At 41.0% G+C, this 24689-nt stretch overlaps 1 protein-coding gene across 3 annotated transcripts in view; it reads right to left on the bottom strand.

Annotated features, from left to right (window-relative positions):
- SYTL5 (synaptotagmin like 5) overlaps positions 1-24689 on the bottom strand; it is a 73981-nt gene that overhangs the window by 5570 nt on the left and 43722 nt on the right. For 2 of the 3 annotated variants that reach the window (XM_075263974.1, XM_075263972.1), the window contains exons 12-17: positions 24297-24362; positions 13046-13224; positions 11626-11728; positions 3066-3227; positions 1375-1486; positions 215-344 (exon numbers count right to left, since the gene is read on the bottom strand). In XM_075263974.1, coding sequence (XP_075120075.1) covers positions 215-344; positions 1375-1486; positions 3066-3227; positions 11626-11728; positions 13046-13224; positions 24297-24362 — 752 coding nt within the window. The remainder of the gene's footprint in view (positions 1-214; positions 345-1374; positions 1487-3065; positions 3228-11625; positions 11729-13045; positions 13225-24296; positions 24363-24689) is intronic. The other variant, XM_075263973.1, reaches the window with a different exon arrangement.

Consider the following 24689-nt stretch of genomic DNA (forward strand, 5'->3'; position numbering starts at 1 on the left):
ATCTACAGCAGAAAAATATACCAGATGTGAAACCACTCTTAAGAGGAATATCTTTATAAAGACAACATTATACATTGTATCATGGACTACAGTAGTGGTTTGCAAGTTGAGAACATTTTGCTTTTGTATAGCCACTGCAGATGCCCTGAGCTGTAATACCATACATTCTGAATGTATATATCAATCTTAAAAGAATAGGAGCATTTAGCCTTACCCTTTAACAAACGTATCAGAAGTTCCCCCTGATTTTACAGCCGTTAGATTTTTCGCTTCCTTGACAAGTACGTCAAGTATTCCTCCCGTTGGCATAGGAACCTTCTTTGATTTCCTGAAACTTTTCTTTCCTGTTGAATTTTAAAATTGTAGTTTAGAAAGATTTATATTGTACTATATTGGCAAAAAAGTGTAAAATGCAGCTACCGTATACACTGGAGTATAAGCCGAGTTTTTCAGCACAGTTTTTGTGCTGAAAAAGCCCCCCTCGGCTTATACTCGAGTCAAGCAAAAAAAAAAATTGGGTTTTTTTGGTTTTTTTTTTTTTTTTGAGGAGGGGTGTCTATGACCAGCTGCAATATTAATGTATAGAATCTCCCATAAAATAGTGAAAAAAAAGAAACAAGCTTAAAAAAAATATAATAAAAAAATAAAATAAACAAAAGTTCTAAATCCCTCCTTTCCCTAGAATACATATAAAAGTAGAAAATGACTGTGAAACACATACACATTAGGTATCCCTGTGTCTGAAAGTGCCCGGTCTACTGAATATAGGGTATCTGCAGTGCTTCTATTCCGTCGGGAAGGGGTTAATAGGAGCACTGCAGATCCCCTATATCCAGCCAGGCTGAATTCCAAGTGGGAGGAAAAAACCCAGTCCTCAAGCTCAGGGAAGGGGCAGGCAGACAACCAAAACACCCCCTCCCCTTCTCAGGCCCCAGCATCTACTGCACCCAAAAACTCCGACCAATTTAATTTTTGAAATTTTCCAGTAGCTGCTGCATTTACCCCCTCGGCTTATACTCGAGTCAATAAGTTTTCCCATTTTTTTGTGGTAAAATTAGGGGCCTCGGCTTATATTCGGGTCGGCTTATACTCGAGTATATAAGGTAATTTATATTGAAAAATAAATGGAAGTTTGATCTCTACACTGGATAAAAAAATCTTAATAGTCATGAACTTTCAACAAGTTACTAAACTTTATAATGTATCTTCTTGGAAATAAATGCTCCTTTCTCCATTTCTCAGATGCCTTTCTTGTTCTCCCCTCTCTTGTCACTAATTCCGAATTTGGATTGTTGTCTGGATTTAGTCCTCTAAAGAATAAGACTGTAAATAAGACACATGTAAAACTCAGATTTTATTAACATAAAACTTTACCTGTTGATACTGACTCCAAGGGAAGAGTCAAGTTCTTTTCTGGTGGTATATAGCGTAAGCCAATTGTAATTTCTCCTTTATACTGCAGAGTAACTTCCGATGTAGGATCCATCTTTAAAGAGAAGAAAAAATTACACGTTACACTTAAATACATTTATAAAAAGTATCTGTAACTGAATAAGATAGGTTTACTTGTAGAAAGTGGGTTAAATTGACCCCCGGACCAGCTGGTTGGTCTTCCACAATAAGGTATATAAGGTATCATGGATACAGCCATGTTGTTCTGCTTGGCCAATAATTCAATTTACATGGAGGGCACACTTTTTGACTTGCCAACAAAAGTATGAGATAAGGTTTAATCTCTAGAAACCCCCACACTCACTGTTTGTATAGTATGGTATGGATCAATGGATTCATTCAAACCCCTCCTCACCACTGTTGTGCAGGTGAGGAGAGCAGAATACTGTGAGAACCCATTATAGTAAGCATGGCGGTCCAAGCATTGTGGCCCTTCCCTGACTGGTCATACTTTCATCAAGTCTGTGGATAGGAGATTGATATATTTGGTAGGAAAACCTATATTGGAAACTAAATGTGCTGCAATTCCCCATTACTCTGGTCAAGTGATCTCCAAAACCGAAGTTCAGAACACTTAGAACTTAAAAGCACTGTTAAATATTATGTAACAGCAGAACATGTTGACATTCTAAAAAGTAATGTGATTCACAAGCGCCTATGAGACATGAGATTTCATTGCAAAATATTTATGTAAGACAAGGAGTGAATTAGTGCAAATTATTTAAGTCCATCTGGCAAGATCTGTCAGGAGATTTCCTGAAACATTGCAAGGCGCATCTCATCTATCGCCTATATTTTTACATAGACTGACAAATATTCTACAGATTGTCTGCAGTAGAATTCAGGCATGGAACAGGAGGTGCTATGTCTGCCACCTTTTTCTAAAGAGATCTATTTTTACTATGTAGAAGAAGCTGAAGTTCGCTCTACAACTGGTAATAGAGGATCAATAGTAAATGAATAAAAGATCAAGATTTTACTTACGAAGTTGTCCATAAAGTCTAAGATATTGTATAATTAGTCAAGATGGAATGATGGCCGTGTATAATATTTTCATTAACACAGGAAGACTAGTGGACTTTCTAAATTGGGATAAATCTATTGCTGCAATCTAAAGTTACAGCCAACTGGTGTAAAAGTGGTGCAATTTAAGGTGCATGGCCATCTTGTTCCAAAAAAGCGCCTCTTTTCCATGATCCCTGTTCTGCCTACTTTCTTCAGAATTGGCTAGCAAGCCAGAAATGGACATTCAGGTCAAGGATGTTATTAACACAAGTTACAGCTGAAATCTACACCAGTCCCTGGTTGGTATATAAGACTTATTGGGGGAGATTTACTAGTCAAAATTCACTAGAATTGAGGTGAAATTTGTGCCCAAAAAGGTAGCACAAGTGTCTTACACATTTTTTTGCATTTTGTTCAAAACTGAGGTATGGAAAGGGGATGTGGTGTAAGATGCAACCCCAAGTACCATGCCAGCAATTCAGATGGAAAGAAAGACAACCAATAGGTGGGGTGAAATAAGACAAAAGTGTCTAAACCTGCATCACACTTATACAGAATACAAGTCATATTACTGCGTATCCCCATTATGAAAAGAACATGGCGCTCACCTTGGGTTGCAGAGTAAAACATTCATCTTCTTGATTTTCAAAATTCCAAGTGTCAAGAGGAATATTCACTTCACCCAAGAAGCTGTTACGTCCAAATCGGTCATTATGCCAGACAGACAGTTGTAAAGTTCTGGTTTCTAACTGTGTGTGACTGATGACATACTGAAAGGGAAAAGAACACAGTAGCATGAAGGTTTAGGGGTCATATAAGAAAGCAGGTCTACAGTAATACCATAGCAACAAAATATAAGGTACGTACAAGAAAATGACTTTTATATGTCACATATACTGAATATCTTCACTTGCCACTCAGGATTAAAAATAATTAATTTTAACCGAGATATCCAAATATGTTAGAGAGGATAAACAGAGATATGAATAATTTATTAAAGAAATTTCTTGTAATACTATGGGTTATAAATTAAGTATCTGTCATATCCTGGGTGAATATGTATATCATGTCAAACACTTGAACCATTTGTGAGCCCCACCTTGTAGTAAGCCAGGGTCACTACCATTCCCACCCCTACTACCAAGCTAGTGATTCCTCTGTGTACCAGTATTCAATTTTTAAGTACAATGCCTTCAATTTTTATGTGTTGCAGCCTGATACTGCTTTTTTAAAGATATCCTAAAATTAGAATCCCTTTTTTTTCTAACACATAGGAATAGCCTTAAGAAAGGCTATTCTTCTCCTACATTTTGATGTCTTCTCCGGGCCGGCGTTCGGTAGATATTCTGTTTTCCGTCTTTATGCAAATGAGTTCTCTTGCAGAAGTGGGGGCGGGCCCCAGCGCTCAAACAGCACTGGGGGTGTCCCCAATGCTCTGAGAGAATTCTCCAGCGCTGCCTCCATCTTCTTCAGGAATCGGCCTCTACGCGTCGTCTTCAGGCCTGGCTTTCTATTTTCTACGCATGTGCATACGGGCCTCGGGTAGAGTCGACTGCACCTGTACACAGCCATTTTTTTTTGCGACCGCTTACTATAAGAGCTCACATAAGTGGCCACAAAAAAAATGGCTGCGCACAGGTGCAGTCAGCACTGCTTGGGGCCCACTGGCAGAACCGACTGCATGCATAGAAGATTGAAAGCCAGGCCGGAAGACGACGTGTAGAAGTCAGTTCCTGAAGAAGATGGAGGCGGCGCTGGAGAGTTCTCTCGCTGCATTGGGGATGCCCCCAGTGCTGTTTGAGCGCTGGGGCCTGCCCCCAGTCCTGCAAGAGAACTCATTTAGATAAAGACGGAAAACGGAATATCTAATGAACAACGGTGCGGCGAAGACATCTAAAGGTAGGAGAAGAATAGCCTTTCTTAAAGCTATTCCTACGTGTTAGTTAGATAAAAAGGGATTCTAATGATAGGATCCCTTTAAACTGCAAAGTGGCAGTACATAGTTTCACAATGCATGTGAAGACTGGCACATTAGTTTAGTAAATTTGCCTCACTGTATACATATGCACCTCACCTGAGCTATAAAGGTCCTCACTTCAGTACCTAGCCTAAGCTTAAAATCTAAATTCCTTTTGTAGATGCCCACAAGGTTGTACTTGCCCACCAAAGTACATATGTATTCTCTAGTGGGCCAAGTCTCTAACTGGGCAATGGGCCTGTAAGTCCAGCAAAAATTGAGTTTGGAGCCAATTGCTCATCACTAGAGCTATTTCCTATGGACTAAATCACATATAACTAGATGTTACAGTATCTCTAGTGTGTGCAAGGTTTACAAAGCAATTACAAGTTGTATATTCAGATGGTCAGTATTGATCAATCACGTGACCTCAGAACCATTCCCCTTAGCCATCCAAGAAATTTCAGCCTGACATTGTATGCACACACAAGAAGTTTAACCTCTTAAAATATCTTTTTTTTTTTTTTTTTGAGAAAACCAGAAAAAAAAAGTTGTCAGGGTATGATATAAACAGAAGGTGCATAATGTCCAGATGTATTCAATACCATATAGCTAATGCACTAAGCTCAGAACCAAACATGTTATCACTGATCCTTCCATCATTTGTCAATACTCAGTAATTCATGAAGTTCTGGTACCGAGAGGCTTCTATTACATCTCAGCTTGTAAAGTTCAGCATCCATTACAGTTAGTTAAGCTATATTTATTTGGATGACTTGTAAAAATCAATGCAGTCTTCTATACAATCCTTGGAGACAGATTTGCTATTTGTGTTTCCAAACTTTAATGAAAATGGACTGAGGTTTCACAGTCAAACAGAAGCTACTTGCCTTACAAAGTAATAGATACCAAGGCGTTCTGCTCTTCAATAGACACAACATGCAATAACTTGAACTTCATCTAAGTGTCCCTTTGTAGGGTCGAATCTCAAACTCCATCATTAGAAGAGAGTATGTACTTTAATATTTCACTGAATTTGTCAGGCAGAAGGCAACCATTCAACATACACAAAGGAATAACTTAATGGGATGTCCTGAGACTTTTTAAAATTATTTTATGCTGCTCTTAGTGGGCCAATAAACATAACAAACAAAGACTCGCCCACATCTGCGTTCGGTATTCCATTCAGGGAGTCCACTGTATGCATAGAAAAGCGGTTACTTGGGAAAACACGCAAACCCCACAGACTATCCGTTTGGATCCTGCATGAAACATGCAGAGAGAAAAGTCCTGCAAGCAGCATTTTCTCTCCGCATGCTTCGTGCGGACACCGCGTGGAAAGCACATGGATCTCGTTATACTCTATGGGGTCTGTGTGGTTTCTTAGGTAACCGTTTTTTAATATGTATAGGTTTTCATTTGGGGGTCCCCAAGCAAGCGGACTCCCCGAATGGAATACCGAACGCAGTGTGAACCGGGCCTCACTCTAACTCCAGCTCTCCACAAGTTTACTTAAATTAGTTCAGAGAAAACACTTTACTCATTGTACAACTCAACTGAATCATACTCTGGACTTTCCTCATGTATATTGCTCTCCTATACCTGGAGTTCAGCATTGTCTCTGCTCTGAACAGACACCATCTTGATGTTTAGATATCTCCTCCACTATCAATCCCATGATACCTCAGCACAGCATCACATTCGCAGCTATAGACCATCTAATCTCTGCTTGATGGTGGACAGTGTAATGATCCTTCGCCCTATACCCTTCTAAGTAATCTAAAAGGCTATAAGCATACAGTCATGGAGACTGCACTGTGTGATAGGAGACTGTCTAATGACCAGCAGTGACTGTGATAGGAGCTTGTGACCCCCGATGAATACCAGCGTGGTAATTCCCTGTAATTTCATTATACAGAACAAAAAGCCATGAAATTCCCAATAGGGAAGGAGATCATCTAACCCAAAAGAAGAGACTGATCACATGAATTTTCAGCTAGACGGGGATAAATAAATCTGGTAATGATATCTGAATAACACATATTGAGGAAAAGTTAGATAATGAAGGAAACAAAAAACTACCAGTGCTGCTTTAATCTGGGAGCCATAAAATTCTGTATCATTTAGAGATTCTCATTGCAGAAAATTTCATTAAAGTCTCAATCAAGTCAATGAGGCTTTGCCTAGGATGGGGTTTCAGAGATTTCATTAAAATTCTAAGCTGCTTCAGTCGCTCTATAGAGCACCAGAGCCTATTTGTGCTGAAAATCAGCAGGGGTTGTGGACGCCACAAATGTGATTGTATCTATGGCATGTTAGCTGATTATTTTTGCCACGTTTTTTTCTGTAAATGTCATGGAGTTAAAAATCTAAGTGTTGGGATATGGGAACTATAATGCCATGAAGCGGAGGAAGCAGATATATGAGTGATGTCTGCACCTAAATAGGAAGTCCAGATGTCAATATTGACAATCAATAGGGTCGCTGGTGCCCTTTAAATGTAATGAATCTGCTAGAGTAATAAAAATGAATTACACTAGATATACTGGTTAACCCTTGTTAGTCCGGTGATCAAAACAATCTGATACTTCTATGAACAACATCTTAAGAGCCTTACCATACTATAGTCTATACTGGAAAGAATTCTAAACAATCTTACAGAATTTCTAATAAGTAATATTAAATTGCTTACATTCCAGTCTTCTCTTCTTCTTACAAATTCATATATAATATTAATATGTAATAAATAACTCCTCTATTCAAAGACCTTTCAACCAGAATAGCTATGTAGCCGAATCCATCTTAAATCCTGCAATATTATTAATATTACTCTGTATTGTGATGCCTCCATGAATGTGTGCAGCATTGTTCAGCTAGATCAGGGGTAGGGAACCTTTGGCTCTCCAGCTGCTGTGAAACTACAACTCCCAGCATGCTCCATTCACTTCCATGGGAGTTCCCAGAACAGCAGAGCCAGTATGCATGCTGGGAGTTGTAGTTTTGCAACAGCTGGAGAGCCGTACGTTCCCCACCCCTGAGCTAGATAAAGTATATCGATGTAAACATATACCTGCTAAAATCCAAATATACATATATTCCCTTCAGGCCTTGTACCACCTTCATGTCACCATTGTTCCACTGGGCACTTTATCATAAGGTAAAGGTGTGAACCCGCCCTTACATACTGATTACATATTGATAGCAATCAGTTAGTGTTCGTTTTGCACATGCTCAAAATGAAGAAGGGGGAAGAAAAAAAACTGATTACAAACTGAGGGCAGGTTCACATCTGCGCCCGGTCTCCACTTTCAGGTTTCCGTCTTCTGCCCGAGAAACTGGACAGGAGACGGAAACCAGCAGTCACTTTTCAAACCCATTCATTTGAATGGGTTTGCAAACTGTCCGCTCGTGAGCTTTTTGTGGTCTCCGCGGTGAAACTGTTTTTTGTAACCAGACATAAAGTCAGACATGCAGGACTTTGTGTCTGATTAAAAAAAAATGGTTTCGCTGCGGAGACCACAAAACGCTCAAAGGTGCTCAGGGGCGGACACTGTCTGCCGGGTTTCTGTCTCCTGTCGGCAGAAGACGGAAACCTTTAAGCGGAGACCGGGGCACAGATGTGAACCTGCCCTGACACAGTTGTAATCTGGACCATTTGAAATCAGTTTTTGTAGCTGTTAAATACTGATTTCAAACGGATATGCCGAACCCAAATGTGAACCAGTCCTGACCTGTAATCCACTGATTTATTAGGAGGTAAGTTAGGGAGCCTTCACACGGAGTATACGCTCCGCTCATTCTGAATGTAAAACTCGTTCAGAATGAGCGCGTAAAAACCAGCTCCTAGAATGAGCCGAGCGTATACTCCGTGTAAAGGCACCATTAATGTTAAAAATTATGACCTTTTTTAACTAATGTACATGCACCATGATCTCTTCATCTCTTGGCACATTATGTCACAGATATATTTATGAAGCAAATGCACCAGTATAAACCACTGTGTCTAGCCGACCTATTTCAAGACGAGGAGCCATCCCCACAGAAACAAGTGATGTTCCATGCCCACAAGGCAGGTAAGTATGATGGGATGGTGGGGGGTAGTATAGGTGACATTCCACTTCTGTAAACAGGGAAACAGGACGTCACTGGAAAATCTGAAAATGTGCCTTAGTGATCTAGGTAAATATACATTTTTTGTAAACTAAGTAAGGGAGGGGGAGTTGGGGGGAATTGTAGAGCTTAGTGTAGAAATATTATTTTATCCTAGACAACCCCTTTAATTTTTTTAGACACATTTTAAGTAATTTAGCTGACAGTGCTTAAAGGGGTATGGTTTAAGATGCAGCATTTTGTTCCATTTTGGTGCAATTTGTTCACATAAAATCAGCAAACAAATAGGCAACATAAAATTAGACTAGGTTGTCCAAGGCGGCATCAGTGTAATACTAAAGCCCCCCCACACACACACACACACATAGCAGGGTACTGCATAAAAGTGCCGCGGGAATAAACTGTGATGGAAACAGATTGCGGTTTTTCCTACAGCGATTTTCACATAAAATCTACTTTCTTCTTCAATTACACTTACTACCAATAAGTATTTGGACACCTGTGGTAGAATAGAAATACAACATTTATTCCTATACAATAGTTGGTAGAACCCAGCAGATGCTTCCTTACGAATGGTATTGATCAACACAATACTCCTGGATGCCTGGTGAAACTCCTGGTGTATGTGAGCCATCGGTTGGGTGCGGTTTCTCTGGCCAGCACTCGTTGGTCTCCATCTTCCAGTTTCGGGGGTCTGCTGACTCAGGGCACATTCTGACAATCACGGTTCAATTTCTACTTTGTAATCACATAGGCCACTGTCGATTTTTGGTAATTCAGTTCGCTTGCTATGTCCCTTAAGGATCGACCATTTCTGTGGTACCCCACAATTACCCCTTTCTCGAAATCGGACAACTCTGCACTTTGCAATATCTTGCATACGACTAATGCCAATGCACTAATGCCAATGCTGTTTCCTATTTAAAGGTGGCAGGCGTGACGTACATCGCAATCTTCATTTGGGTGTCCAAATACTTCTTGGTAGACAGTGTATACCAATAGGAAAACTGCCAGCATTTCCATAGGTACTGCATAATTGACATGTTATTTCCAAAAACAGTTTTGCAAAATCGCAGCATTTTCACATTGTGTATTTTTCTGCCGTGTGTAGATGGGATCCACTAGAATCCCATCCACTTAGCAGGGACTGTAAAACGCTGTGGTTTTTGCCATGATGTTTACACCACATAGGGTCCCGGTCTAAGACAGTATTTTATGCTGTTTCTATAATGTGCATATTATTTCCTTGCACTATATAAGACTAAGTATCCAAGGCTGATCCGTGCTTAAGCTCCTTGGCTTGCTTCTCTCTATTTTTCTCTTGAATTTGTCTGATTGTTGCTAGGTTACATCAAAAGGAGCAAATATGTCTTGTGCACTGATGAAGAGGCCCATAGAAATTATAAAAACACATGACCAAATCTAAGGCAAAGGAACGGGGAAATCTGGTGCTCAGCAGCAAACTGGAAATGTTAATCTACTGCACTTTCTTTTCTAATGTCTTATTCTACGTTCCAGGCAGGGAGAGCAATCAGAAACCATTATGGCTGAGTGACAGGAATAAATATGAAGAAAGACTTTGCTAAAGTAACGTCAGCGCACTTCTGCTTCAAGGAACTAATGTGCTGCAAATCTATCTATAATAACAGCCAATGTAGGCAAAGGAACAGAGGCGTTATACAACGACTTTACAGCCTTCTTTTATGATTGTTAATATGATCCAATTTTCTACATTATGTAAGATGAACCCTTTTCCTTTCATGAACACAATGTACATTGCTGGATCAATAAGATGACCTCAGCTCCGTCCGATCTCCTGGAAAGACATTTTATTTTAGTTCGATTTTATGGCCCTTGTATATAAAAACCTATACAGACGAGAAAGGGAGGAGTCATCTTTGGCAGCCAATCAGAACCCTTGTTGAATTTTCAAACTCGTTTTAATAAAAATAAAAGCAATGACTTAATTGGTTCCTCATAGCAACAGTACTCTAGATTGTTTTACATTGCTGTAAAACTAAGGCCTGGTTCACATCTGCGTTCAGTATTCCGTTCAGAGAGTCTGCTTGGGGAACCCCCGAATAGAATACACATTAAAAAGTGGTTAGCTAAGAAACCACACAGCCCCCATAGACTATAATGGGGTCCGTGTGTTTTCTGCACGGTGTCCGCTCGAATGATGCTTAGAGAAAAGTGCTGCTTGCTGTATTTTTCTCTCTGCATGATTCATGCGGACACCATCCAGAAAACATACGGACCCCATTATGGGGTCCATGTGGTTTCTTAGCTAACTGCTTTTAATGCATTCAGTATTCAGTTGGGGGGTTCTCCAAGCGGACTCTCTGAACAGAATACCGAGCGCAGATGCGAACTGGGCCTTAGGGGCTGAAGTAGGCATATTGGAAGTAACAGTCCAGGTTCTACCTTCCTGAACATAATATTACAGCATAATATTACAAGACAATTTTCCCTATTCAACACTGATCAAACAATATAAATTGCTTAAAATTCACTTTTTAATCACCAGGCAATTTAATATTCTGCCACTCTGGAGTCTTAGACATTCTTCAGCCATCTTGAAAGGAATCCAAAGAACGACCATTGAGCAGGAATGAAGGCAGCATTGAAGGACTGAAGAGCAATGGATATGTTATCTATACATGTGTCATATGGAGTCATATTTTTAGTTTTGACTGAAGGGTCGCTTTACTTAAGGGTGAAGTCAAACTTAGGGCCCCTTCACACGGCTGAAACGCGCGCGTTTTTTGCAAGTTTTTTTACGCGTGTAAAAATGAAAACGTTGCGTTTATGCAATGTTTTCATAGACGTCGCGTAAACGCTGCGTTTACGCGGTCATAAGACACACAAAAACGCTGCATTTACGCACCGTCTATTAAAACGTCGCGTAAACGCGACATTTTCATTTTTACACGCGTAAAAAAAACGTGCAAAAACGCGCACGTTTCAGCCATGTGAAGGGGCCCTAAGAGCTGTAAACAAGTATTGGACTATCATAATGTAGCATACATATACATTAGCATTGTTTAGTATAAGAGAAATCCTAAAGCATGATAATAACTATAATTATTATTAAATCTCACCTTTAGCACTTCATTGAACTCAGGATTAGCTGTGTTGGTCTTTATTTTTGTCTTCCTTTTGCTCTGACGTGACTTGTCAGGAAGGAGATATGCCTTTACATACCTAAAAATGAGACATTGGATATAGAGTTATGCTCACAAACTGACATCTAATGTGTATGAGCAGAATTGAAATGTTCATATATAGATCTATTATTGAACTTACAATGACTTGCTCTACTATGTATCCACCGTACCTAACAACAACTAGGCTGGAGATGTTTTCTGGTTTATACATCCTAGTTTTAAATATTCTATGGAGGAATCCTGCAATAAAAAGAAGGTTCCCCAGTAAGGACTTCCATCTGCTAGTCGTGGAGGATCTGTCATGCTAAATCAATGTGCATTATGTAATGTTCCATTTTTAGTGGTTGCAATGGATAAATTTGGTATGAAAGGTTGCACTTCATTACGTGTATGCCTATTGTACAAAGATTATGGTTATCCATTTGTTAATCTTTACCGGTAAGCAGTAATGTATATAAATATATTTTTAATATTATATGACTAATAATATAAATAACATGAAAAATTATTAGCCTTAACTCAAGACACAACAGCTCGATTCAAAAACAAGTTGGTAATATGGTTGAGATCTCCATGTAATAAGATAACCTAACCAAACCCAACCCAAATAGATCATTAGAAGTGACTGGATCAAATCCCCTGAGTCCATGTTTTCTGTTCTATTTTGTTTTGGAACAATTTATCTAATCCATGTGGATTGGATTGTTTATGCGTATGACTGATATAACTGATTACTAATCTGATATTACACTGATGCTAGGTTGACGATAGCATTCGGCATTAAAAAGCAGTTACCTGTGGAAACCCACGGATCCCATAGATTATGATGGGGTCCGCTGGGTTTCCGCCTGAAAAATTCTCTCCACATTTTTCAAGCAGAATAGGGAATGGACACCCCCAACGGAGACCGAGTGCTAGTGTAAACCTAGCTTTAAGCATCAAGGATTTTAATAAGGTGACCTGTTTGAATTTTATGATTTCGAATTTTATAATTTTTTTTATTACCTTTTCTAGAATTTACAATAGTACTTATAATACTTGAAACCACATTGCTACATCTTATTTTATCCTTATCAGAGCCACTGGGCACTAAGTCTATAGTAAGAAAGGAGAGAAAAGCAGTTAAAAAGCATTTTCTGTGAACTAGGTTAGAATAGAAGTTGGCTGAAGCCCAATATTGAAGATACATGGCTCATTGATTCCTGTCCTGGAAGTAATTAACTGTGATGCTTGTGGTAAGAAATACAGGTTTACAAGAACCCATACAACACTTCTCACATGCATCAGTTTCTATACAAAACCATTATTTGTATCTGAAATCACACATATAATAAAAGGATGGAAATGTTCTTACGGGTCCGTTCGGTTCTTCTTTTCATCGGCCACTGCCAGGTTTCTACAACTCTTCACCAGGACGTTTAGAGCGCCTGTCTTATAGCTGTAGTTAAGATTCAGTATGATTTCCCCCGAGACTTTTACATTATCATAGTCCCAAATCTCACTGTAGGCACTTGTCATGCTATTAAGACTTGTCTGTAAGAAAACAGAGAGCCATATTTTAAAGTAATTCTTTACATGATATATTGTAGCATGACATGAGAAAACATAGTTCTGATTATTATGTATATTGTAACATTTTCAAGCAAGCGATGGCTATTTGTTAGAAAGTACGCAAGTGGGAGCTGAGCCCTTGGTTACCCCATTGTTGTATATTGGTTGGGTTTATTGAATGGGTTAATGTAACGTGTGCTATATTAAGAATGGGGTGGTGTTTGACACATATTAGTGATCTTGTCCTTTTGCAACTTTCTAGAGGAATTTAATATTTTACATTCCTGAGTCTATGGAAGCGTGGTGTACGAGAAACAGCCGATACTCCCAGTCACCTTACTGCTGCCCTCTTTTGCCCGTTTGGAAGTGTTTTTAGAGAGTCAAAATAAACATGGATTTTAATACAGAAATGGTGAGTTGCCGCTCTTCTTTTCTATTTTTCAACTTGAAGATATAGAGTATGCATACCTCACAAATTTCAAGATAGAAAGAGGGACAGAATGTGCAGCATATTAGTGTGCCACCGCAAATTTAGCTCCACCCAATTCTACATTAACTCCGCCCATTCTCATCCATTTTTCTAGGTGCCCCCACACAGTATAATCCTCCTAAAGTCACCCTAACATTATATGCTCTCTCATTATAATGTCCCCCTCCAATTGCCCAACAATATGAACAAACTAGAGGGGTACATTAAACTGGGGGACATTAAATTGTAGAGGTAGATGGAGTTGAACATGAAACTAGAGGCAACTAGAGGAAAGACATGTCCTCCAGCTACCCTCACAGTTTAATATCCTCCTCCAGTTGCCCCCAGTTTAATGTCGCCCTTTCACCTGCCCCCAGTTTTAATGCCTCCTTCATCTGCCTCCAGTTTAATGTGCCCTATTCATCTGCCCCCAGTTTAATATCACATCTTCAACTGCCACCAGTTTAACTTAAAAACACACTGATACTGACCTCTCCTCGCTTCCCTGCCGCTCTGTGAAGTTTCTTGTCCCAGACTGTCCAGGGAGCTGTAGGCACAATGTGAGTGACGTCATCACAACCCACCTACAGCTCCCGGGGCCGATGTACACAAGGATATGCTTCACACACAATGATGAAGCAGCAGCTGTCTGCAGCTCTTGCTTCACCATTGTATTTAACTCATCTGCGTAAGGAGAGGACACAAATGAGCTGATACCAGGATATACCGCTCGCTGACGGAGACAGTGGGATAGGACCTGGAATCTGGGACTGTCCTGCTGAATCCAGGATGGTTGTGAGGCGGTGTATACAGTGTATTTGAGAGCTGTGCACCACCAAAATGCTGATATCACAAGCAGAGTCTATAAAGTTTTATCCTATGTCTGTTCATATTGCTGACCGTATATTACTGGATTTCTTTTCTGTACCATGATGGGTTCCATGTTTAGGTACATTGCAGCAAGCAACTACAATGAACAGTTCTATCTACAGTTGCTGTATGTCATTAGAAGCTCGTAAGCAATGGTATAGATACTAAAAAAAAGCAGCTGCAATATGTATGCAATGAACGTGTGCTGTATGCAGTAATTGACATTTTGAAGGCAATCCCCACATATGGAAGCTGTTAGACATATTGCCCATTTTATCGTGTTTCTGTCATTTAGTATTATTTTCCACATAGATCAAATTAAAGGAAATGTCAGAAAAAGTCAAACAAGGGCATTTCTCCTACTCCTCTGTAATGGGATAGTCTTCCCAAGCTTCTGGCAGTGAATAGAGAGATAGGGCTGTTATTGCCAGTATTGGCAAGTGTCCCACAGGACAGGGTTCTCAATACTTTAATATTGTTCTTAATTGACCGTCTGAGAATTGTCATTCTTGACCAATGCCTGCAGTGTCTGCTTATCTGTCACTTATTAAAGTTTGTCCCAAGTATAATGATCCCTTAGTGTTCCCGCACAGTATATTCCTCCCCCAGTTCCCTCAGCAATGAATAATTGCCTCATTATTACCCCATACAAAATGCTGAACCAGCTACTTCACAGCTCCATAGACTGGACAGAAGGTGGAGCCAAGCAGAAGAACAGAGGGAGCAGTACTGAGTACGACCTGCTACTGGGTGACTGTCAGGAAGGGGGTATGACCAATGCTGAGGATGAAGAAGAGGAAGATGAGACTCCACGGACTGTTATACCCCAAACCACCCACCCCACCCCACCTCCCCATATAGCGGTCACCAACTAAGAGGAAGATGAGACTCTACGGACTGTTATACCCCAAACCACCTGCCCGACCCCACCACACGGGCACCAACTAAGAGGAAGTTGAGACTCCATGGACTGTTATACCCCAAATCAGCCCCCCCCACACACACACATACACACACACTATACTAGCTTTGGCAATGCCAAATATCCATTCGGACGTGCCAATAAAGCCTATTTGATTTGATTTGATTTGATTTCAGGCAGAGAGATTCAGTGGGATACTGATTGAAACTCAGGACTGTCCTGGGGGTGCTGGAAGGCTCTGGTCAGTTAAGTTTTAAAGATGGCAGGTGGTGGCAGAATTGTCATATATGCAAATATTTGTACAATAAATGAGTAACCGTGCTTATTATAGAGCATTGGGGCATATGAAAACAGCATGCAAACATATTGCAACATTGTCCTAACTTAGACAACCCAAATAGTAAGGCGCATACTACATTCTGGGATTTGATTTTACTTGATTTATTTTACCATATGGTATTTTAGTGTGATATAATTACTAGAGATGAGCGAACAGTGTTCTATCGAACACATGTTCGATCGGATATCAGGGTGTTCGCCATGTTCGAATCGAATCGAACACCACGTGGTAAAGTGCGCCAAAATTCGATTCCCCTCCCACCTTCCCTGGCGCCTTTTTTGCACCAATAACAGCGCAGGGGAGGTGGGACAGGAACTACGACACTGGGGGCATTGAAAAAAATTGGAAAAAGTCATTGGCTGCCGAAATCAGGTGACCTCCATTTTAGACGAATAGTGGATTTCAAATCCGGGTCATATGAGAATGTGAACTTTGTGACTATGAGACAGGGATAGCTGTACAGGCAGGGATAGCTAGGGATAACCTTTATTTAGGGGGGAATGTTATTAAAAATAACTTTTTGGGGCTCTATCGGGTGTGTAATTGTGATTTTTGTGAGATAAACTTTTTCCCATAGGGATGCATTGGCCAGCGCTGATTGGCCGAATTCCGTACTCTGGCCAATCAGTGCTGGCCAATGCATTCTATTAGCTTGATGAAGCAGAGTGTGCACAAGGGTTCAAGCGCACCCTCGGCTCTGATGTAGCAGAGCCGAGGCTGCACAAGGGTTCAAGCGCACCCTCGGCTCTGATGTAGGAGAGCCGAGGGTGCACTTGAACCCTTGTGCACCCTCAGCTCTGCTACATCAGAGCCGAGGGTGCGCTTGAACCCTTGTGCACACTCTGCTTCATCAAGCTAATAGAATGCATTGGCCAGCGCTGATTGGCCAATGTATTCTATTAGCCTGATGAAGTAGAGCTGAATGTGTGTGCTAAGCACACACATTCAGCTCTACTTCATCGGGCTAATAGAATGCATTGGCCAGCGCTGATTGGCCAGAGTACGGAACTCGACCAATCAGCGCTGGCTCTGCTGGAGGAGGCGGAGTCTAAGATCGCTCCACACCAGTCTCCATTCAGGTCCGACCTTAGACTCCGCCTCCTCCGGCAGAGCCAGCGCTGATTGGCCGAATTCCGTACTCTGGCCAATCAGCACTGGCTAATGCATTGTATTGGCTTGATGAAGCAGTGCTGAATGTGTGTGCTTAGCACACACATTCAGCTCTACTTCATCGGGCTAATAGAATGCATTGGCCAGCGCTGATTGGCCGAATTCCGTACTCTGGCCAATCAGCACTGGCTAATGCATTGTATTGGCTTGATGAAGCAGTGCTGAATGTGTGTGCTTAGCACACACATTCAGCTCTACTTCATCGGGCTAATAGAATGCATTGGCCAGCGCTGATTGGCCGAATTCCGTACTCTGGCCAATCAGCACTGGCTAATGCATTGTATTGGCTTGATGAAGCAGTGCTGAATGTGTGTGCTTAGCACACACATTCAGCTCTACTTCATCGGGCTAATAGAATGCATTGGCCAATCAGCGCTGGCCAATGCATTCTATTAGCGTGAACTGAGTTTGCACAGGGGTTCTAGTGCACCCTCGGCTCTGCTACATCAGATTGCTACATCTGATGTAGCAGTGCCGAGTGTGCATCAGATGTGTAGTTGAGCAAAACTGACTCAGCACTGCTAAGTCTGCATTCGCATAGGAATGCATTGGCCAGCCTTCGGCCAATCAGCGCTGGCTCTGCCGGAGGAGGCGGAGTCTAAGGTCGGACCTGAATGGAGACTGGTGTGGAGCTATCTTAGACTCCGCCTCCTCCAGCAGAGCCAGCGCTGATTGGTCGAGTTCCGTACTCTGGCCAATCAGCACTGGCCAATGCATTTCTATGGGGAAAAGTTAGCTTGCGAAAATCGCAAACTGACAGGGATTTCCATGAAATAAAGTGACTTTTATGCCCCCAGACATGCTTTCCCTGCTGTCCCAGTGTCATTCCAGGGTGTTGGTATCATTTCCTGGGGTGTCATAGTGGACTTGGTGACCCTCCAGACACGAATTTGGGTTTCCCCCTTAACGAGTTTATGTTCCCCATAGACTATAATGGGGTTCGAAACCCATTCGAACACTCGAACAGTGAGCGGCTGTTCGAATCGAATTTCGAACCTCGAACATTTTAGTGTTCGCTCATCTCTAATAATTACTAGCTACTGGATATTAATGTGAAAAAGATACAGAGCAAAGACATATTCTAAAAGAAATAACAGTGCAGCCTTGTGGCTTCATTTCTCACTAATCTGGAACCCCACAAGTTCATTCCGCCAATGAAACCATATAAAAAGTTTATATAGGAATCACTTGGAGAAGGGGGGGTTGTGACTCTCTGCTGTCTCTAACATGACTAAATGACATTTACAAATACAATATTAGAGACTGATTTACTTTAAGAGTATTTCTCCACACTTATTGATTGAATGTGTCATTTGCAAGTGTTATTGAGTGCCAAACTAAATATCTTTAGAAAGTGAGCGGTTTGAGAATCCAGAAGAGCCTAAAGGGGCTGTAGTTATAGGAGATGCAGGGAGAGCAATTGATTCTGGGCCCTGGAATTCAGGGGCCCCCAAGGCCTTTCTGCAGCATAAAAAGACATCACTAATTTGGATAGCCCATGGTAAGAGGGTCCTGTTATGTATGTTGCATTGGGCCCCATCAGCTTCATATTACGCCTGTGTAATCCATTTCATTTGTATAATACAATATAATAGCAAGGCTATCTGAGGCTCTGCATCACATATGCTATTTCAAGTGTAATCTTGAAACCTATCCATAACCTCCCAAGTGCCTGACAAGGGGATAAAGTAACAGTCTTTGAATTATTTGCTATTGATTTTCCTTTTTTTCTTCTTAACAAAGTCTTCTCTGTAGCTGAGCAAGTTAATGCACCATTTAAAGAGAGATTTATAAGAGCCACAAACCTAATCACAGCTTCACTGGAAGAAGGCCAGAAAGTCAGTAAAAACAAAGGGATTACCGGGATTTCTCCTACTAAACTCATCCAATTTCACTTAAGGACTTCGAGGTTCATCATTTGGGTCAGTGCTTTGTCTATTAGATAATAAAAGTACAAATACATTTTGGAGGAGGAATCTAGATTTGCCACCTGCTCCCCGCAGTGCCAGCTGCTAAGCAACAACTGAAATAAACTGCAAAAAATGCAGATAAAAACTTTAATTAAAGGGAACCTGTCAGGTCGATTTGGGACAATAAACCACCCACAGGCTCTTATGGACCGGGCCTTCGGTGTCCCAAATTGCTCTGTAATAAGGTCATCTATGCCCGCAATAAAATAAAAAAAAGCTTTATACTTACCCTGCCTCTGTACTCCGCGCGCCGGCGCACTTCTTTACTGAAGCACTTGCGCATTGAAGTTGGTGTGTATGTCCTCGGCTTCACCGAAGAACTGCACAGACGCAGGGAGCACCAGAGATCAGTCCGATGAAAGTCATCAGACTCATTTCTATGTAAGTATAAAGGTTTACTTTTTTAATAGTGGGCACTGATGGTTTTAACACAGGGCAGTTTGGGACACTAAACCCCAGATCTACAATGATCTGGGGGTGGTATAGAGTCCCAAATCAACCTGACAAGTTCTCTTTAAATAATTAAAATGACATAACATAGCTCAATAAATTTTAATCTAAAAGTAATACTAATACTGTATATGTCTTTCTTCACTGTATCTGATAATCTTCTAACTACTACAGCAGGAGTACTCAACTACTTTTAGAAAAGGTCCATTGATTGGGTTACACCAACAAGTAAAAGTTCGAGCTGAACAGCAGCTGAACATGGCCAGCATTTGTGCTATTTTTCTGACAAAAAAAAAAGTTCTCGATATAAAACACACCCCATGTTTAGACATGGAAAATTTTGGAAAAAAAAAATGTGTGCAGGGGGCGCTAACCTTGCATCTTACCGTTATCTGGGGCATTAGGGAGCATTATACTGTGAGTGGGGACCCTAAGGAGCATTATACTATGAGTGAGGGCATTAAGGGGCATTATACTGTGAGGTGGGGGGGTATTTAGGAGCATTATGATATGGGTGGCACTAATGGAACATTAACCACTTCAGTACCAGGACAATTTGTGGTCCAGGACCAGACACATTTTAGGTTTATTTTGTATGTGCGGTTTTGAGGGCTGTAGCATTTTTCTCATAAGTCTCATTCAACTAATGTTTGCGTCTTTTTTCGGGGACACATAGGGCTTTATTTTTATGTTTTTATTTTCGACTGTGTTTTAATTTTTTTTTATATCTGGGAAAATATAAACAAAATAGGAGGGAAATTGTGTCTGATTTTCAATTTTCTTTTTTTTTTTTTTCTTACTTCATAACACAAAGTGCCACTGTAAAACTTTATAAAATAGTTGTTACTCTCCAGTACGGTAATTTTTATTTTGTATGGTGTTGTCGAGGGTGGGGCTATAACCTTAAATAACGGCATTTTATTGGCGTATTATTTTACTTGTTTTTTAAATTATTTTGTTTACATTTTTTTAAAAACTTATTTTTTTTTTTATATATTTTTTTCAGATGGTGTCCCCATAAGGTCATAAGAGACCTTTGGGGACATCTGATCCCTTTTTTCTTTGTTAAGGAGACTGATTTCCTCTGCAACTGGGGCTGGTACATTTAGTCCCAGTTGCAGAAGGAATACAGCCTCCTGCACACTGTATACACAGTATACAGAGCTAATCTGGGTCCTGTAGGACCAAGCAGCTCTTGCAAGACATTGATCCCAGCGGTCACGCATCATGGCGGCGCCCATACGTGTGTATACAGTGCTCATTGAGCGCTGTATACACAGCGATTGAGAAGGCAGGGAAGGGAATAAACCTTCCCTACCATCTCTCTGGGAGCTCCGGCTGAAGTTTCAGCCGGCTCCCAGTTTCAGCAATTGCATAATCTCGTGCAATAGCTGTGTTCTGACAGGACGTACCGGCACGTCCTGTCAGAACAAGGCTACCACTTCCCGGACGTATACAGTCTATGGGCGGTCCGGAAGTGGTTAATGCCCCCACACAGTATTATATACCCTATTCTTGTGCTTTCTCGCGATAGGCCCCTTAGTCCTCCCCCTCCCCCACAGTACAATTAGTACCCCCACACATAATTAACATTAACAGCGGCCAAAAGGAACATTCTTCTCCCGTCGGCTGTCCTTACACTAAGCAGCAGCGGGGATTGATAATCATTAGAGATGAGCGAGTAGTATTCGATCGAATACCTCCCTTTGCATAGTTATTGGTGTACTCAATCGAATACCACGCGGTAAACATTCGATTGCCCTCCCACCTTCCCTGGCGCTTTTTTTTTTACACCAAAAACTATGCAGGGGAGGTATTCGATGGAATATACTCACTCATCTCGAATAATCATCCTTACTGCCTGTACAAGTGTCCTCTTGTGTGAAGACAGCAGAGATGATCAATCCCTGCTGCTGCTAGTGCAAGGGATCAGGGCTGGTGACAGCAGCCAAGAGGTGAAGGTTTCTCCCGGCACCTGCCTTAATGAAAGAGCTGGAAGACAGGGGTCTGGACAGCAGCTGGTCCGCCAGTTGAATATCCCTGTACTACAGTATTGTAAACAGTATACTTGTTATGGGGTCCGTAAAGGGGTTGTACCACGAAATAGAGCAGAGAGGGGGTTACTGAACTTCAGCACTGTTTATAAGCCCAAGGAATACTTACATATTTCATGCTTATTGAGAAGAATGAAACATGCAATGTGTTCTACCGCATTTACCTGTGGCTCAGAGGAATCAAATATTGGCTTAAAGAGCTTTTGTCATCTTATTCAATAATATAGCAGTTAGCAAGAAAAAAAAGTTATTAGAGTCTGGGTGGAAGACTTGTCTAGACTGAAAGCTTAAAATGTAAGAACAAAATATGTAATCAATGTGAAAAATTCTATTAACAAACAATGCAATCTCACATAGATACTGTATAGATTAGGTCACAATATATAAACATTGGTTACCTAAAAATCTCGTAGATTAATAATGATATATGCTGCATTGTATCTCCCTGTCTCTTCATGTAACTCTTGAATACTGTATAGTAACAGTGTTAATATTCCTGCTATATAAGATATAGTTAATATAGTTGTTTGTTCCACTCCTTATCTTTAAAGGATCTGCCATACCACTCTAGTACTCTCAAGGGAACCGTTAACAACAAGACTATACATTAAGACTGACTGCCATTACTTAGGTGAAAGTGTGTTACATCAGGCGTAATGCCTGTCAGCTTAATATGCTATTGATTACACAAATGTGTCAGTGCGTAAAATAGTAAGTAATATTATATAATACCTACTAACACCAATTCTATATGGCTCTAGCTGCAAATATCTGGTATAAATCAATTTTGTACCAACCATAGATTAGCTGAACTAACATATGTTTTGGCATCTTTAAAGGGGTTGTCCCATCACAAGGATCCTATCTATACTGCTTGTTAATGTGAATGTAAGACTTTTCCTAAATACACTGCTTCAGCAAAACTGCTTTGTTTGTCCACCATCTTACTTTATTCATTTTTTTTTTTTACAAATCCCTTGACTTATCCGGTCATAAGTCAAGTGATGTATTTGCTGCTCTGAGGGGGGAGGGAGGAGGGGCTAAGTGCACGGGAGCGAGCCTGGAGTGTGGGTAGTTTACCCTTTGGGGGGAAGGGGCCACCAATACAGACCCGGCATCCGCTGTAATAGAGAGGCAGATGCCGGGGAGGGTTAGACGCCGGCACAGGTGCCTGCAACATCGCTATGCTCCTGCCCTGCATGAAGCCAGCAGCGGCAGGAGCGATGCTGCTATTCCGGTGGAGGGGGGGGGCGGAGGAGCGGAATAACAGCATCGCTCCTGCCGCTGATGGCTTCATGCAGGGCAGGAGCATAGCGATGTTGCAGGCACCTGTGCCGGCGTCTAACCCTCCCCAGCATACGCCTCTCTATTACAGCGGATGCCGGGTCTGTAGTCGCATTGTGAAGGCTAGACTGGTCTCACCATCTTTGAGCGTGCACGCATGGCCAGCGGCATCTTGCCGCTGGCTTTGCATATGTAACCCCGCCCTCCAATGACGCAACAAAGCAGGAAGACAGAAGATTTTACAGCAATGAAGACTGGGAACGTGGAAATACCCCTTTAAAGAAATTTATATAATGGGTTGGCTCAAACAGAAGAGCCCCTTTAAGGCCAGGGGGCCCCACATGGCGTAAACACAGCGTTTTACAGTCATTGGAAAGTGGATGGGATTCTAGCAAATCACATCTACATATTGCAGAAAAATATGAACAGCGGAAACACTGCAATTTCCAAATCCGTTGTGTTCCTGGAAATAATAGCATGTCAATTATACAGAATCACTGGCGGTTTCCCTATAGGTATAATGGAAGCAGAAAGTCCACAGAGAAAACCTCAAGATGAAAACTGGGCCATAAAGGCTTGGTTAGCAGTACTAGATATACAGGTCAAGAGCGTATTGACAAATAAAACCTGTAGGCTACATATGAAACAGATTGATAAGGTGCAAGACGATGAGCTGGAAGACTTATTAAAAAGTAAATGCACACTGTAGTGCATGGGTGTATCAAAAATCATGCTAGCTACCTGTATGTAGAAGACTGTTGTACGTTGTATTGTAAATTATATTAGACAGAAGCATAGGGGTGACAAGAACTAGCGACTATGGTATCAGATGAATTGTGTGTCTTCTATGGCAATCTACCTCAAATGAGCAAATGTCAAACATCTAAACTGTGATCATTTATACAAAAAGAAACATAACCAGAAAGTTGTCAGTGATGTCCAGTTCTCATGTGACTGTCATGGTTTGCACAGCAACTTGTAATGGTATACATAGGACATTTTATTTAACTATAATCTTTAGCGCCTATACAATGCAAGATTAGTCACTCTGCTGCAAGTGTCCTCCACATACAGACAACATAAGCCAGGCCAGGGATCAATTGTTTGCAGTGGGTACAACCTTCTCCTATACCAACAACCAGCTATTATCAGCAGGGACAGCTAGATCTGACTGTAGTAGTGACCCTGTGGTGGTTGCTGTAAAGGAAATATAGCATTACTTGGTAGTTATTCAGTTAAGACATTCAGACTGTCATATGACGTCCATATGTTCAGGGATCTATATGGGAAAGAATAGTCATTGTGAAGATCCCTCTTGAAGGACACAATTCTACTACTGTACAATCCTCACTTTGTTCTCACCTATGGATGCAAGAAAATTCTCTATTAACCTGTACATTTCTTATGTAAAATTATCACAGCCAACAGAGAGTAACCAAGCATAGCTAGGAATTGTACAATAAAGGAGAAATGCAAGTAAAAGATTAAAGGACGACAGAGAAAGAAGTACAAAGTAAGAACTCACAGTATCAGCATCCGCATCAGGGATACTTAAGTGGGTCCACTTCTTGTCCGAGACTGGCTGGGCATTCTTATAGAAAGAAGAGAAGCAAAAAGCAGCAATGATAAAAGAATTAGAAACACCACACCAAGAGAAAAGCCAAGAAAATAACAGACCTTCACATAGAGATGCATAGCAACATAAAGTAAAGTATACGCTATATATGATTTCTCAGAAACAAACAGGGTCTGAGGAATCCATCCATGGAAATTGTTATATTGGACATTTGACCTAGATAAAGAGGAATACAAATTGGTACCTCTTGGACATGTCACTGCTTAGGATACATTCATATCTGTGTTGGAGCCTCATACCAGAGTCTAAAATTGCATATAAAAAAAAATCTTATATGCAGGG

This window comes from Leptodactylus fuscus, chromosome 2 (assembly GCF_031893055.1).
Source record: "Leptodactylus fuscus isolate aLepFus1 chromosome 2, aLepFus1.hap2, whole genome shotgun sequence".
NCBI classification, from domain to species: Eukaryota; Metazoa; Chordata; class Amphibia; order Anura; family Leptodactylidae; genus Leptodactylus; species Leptodactylus fuscus.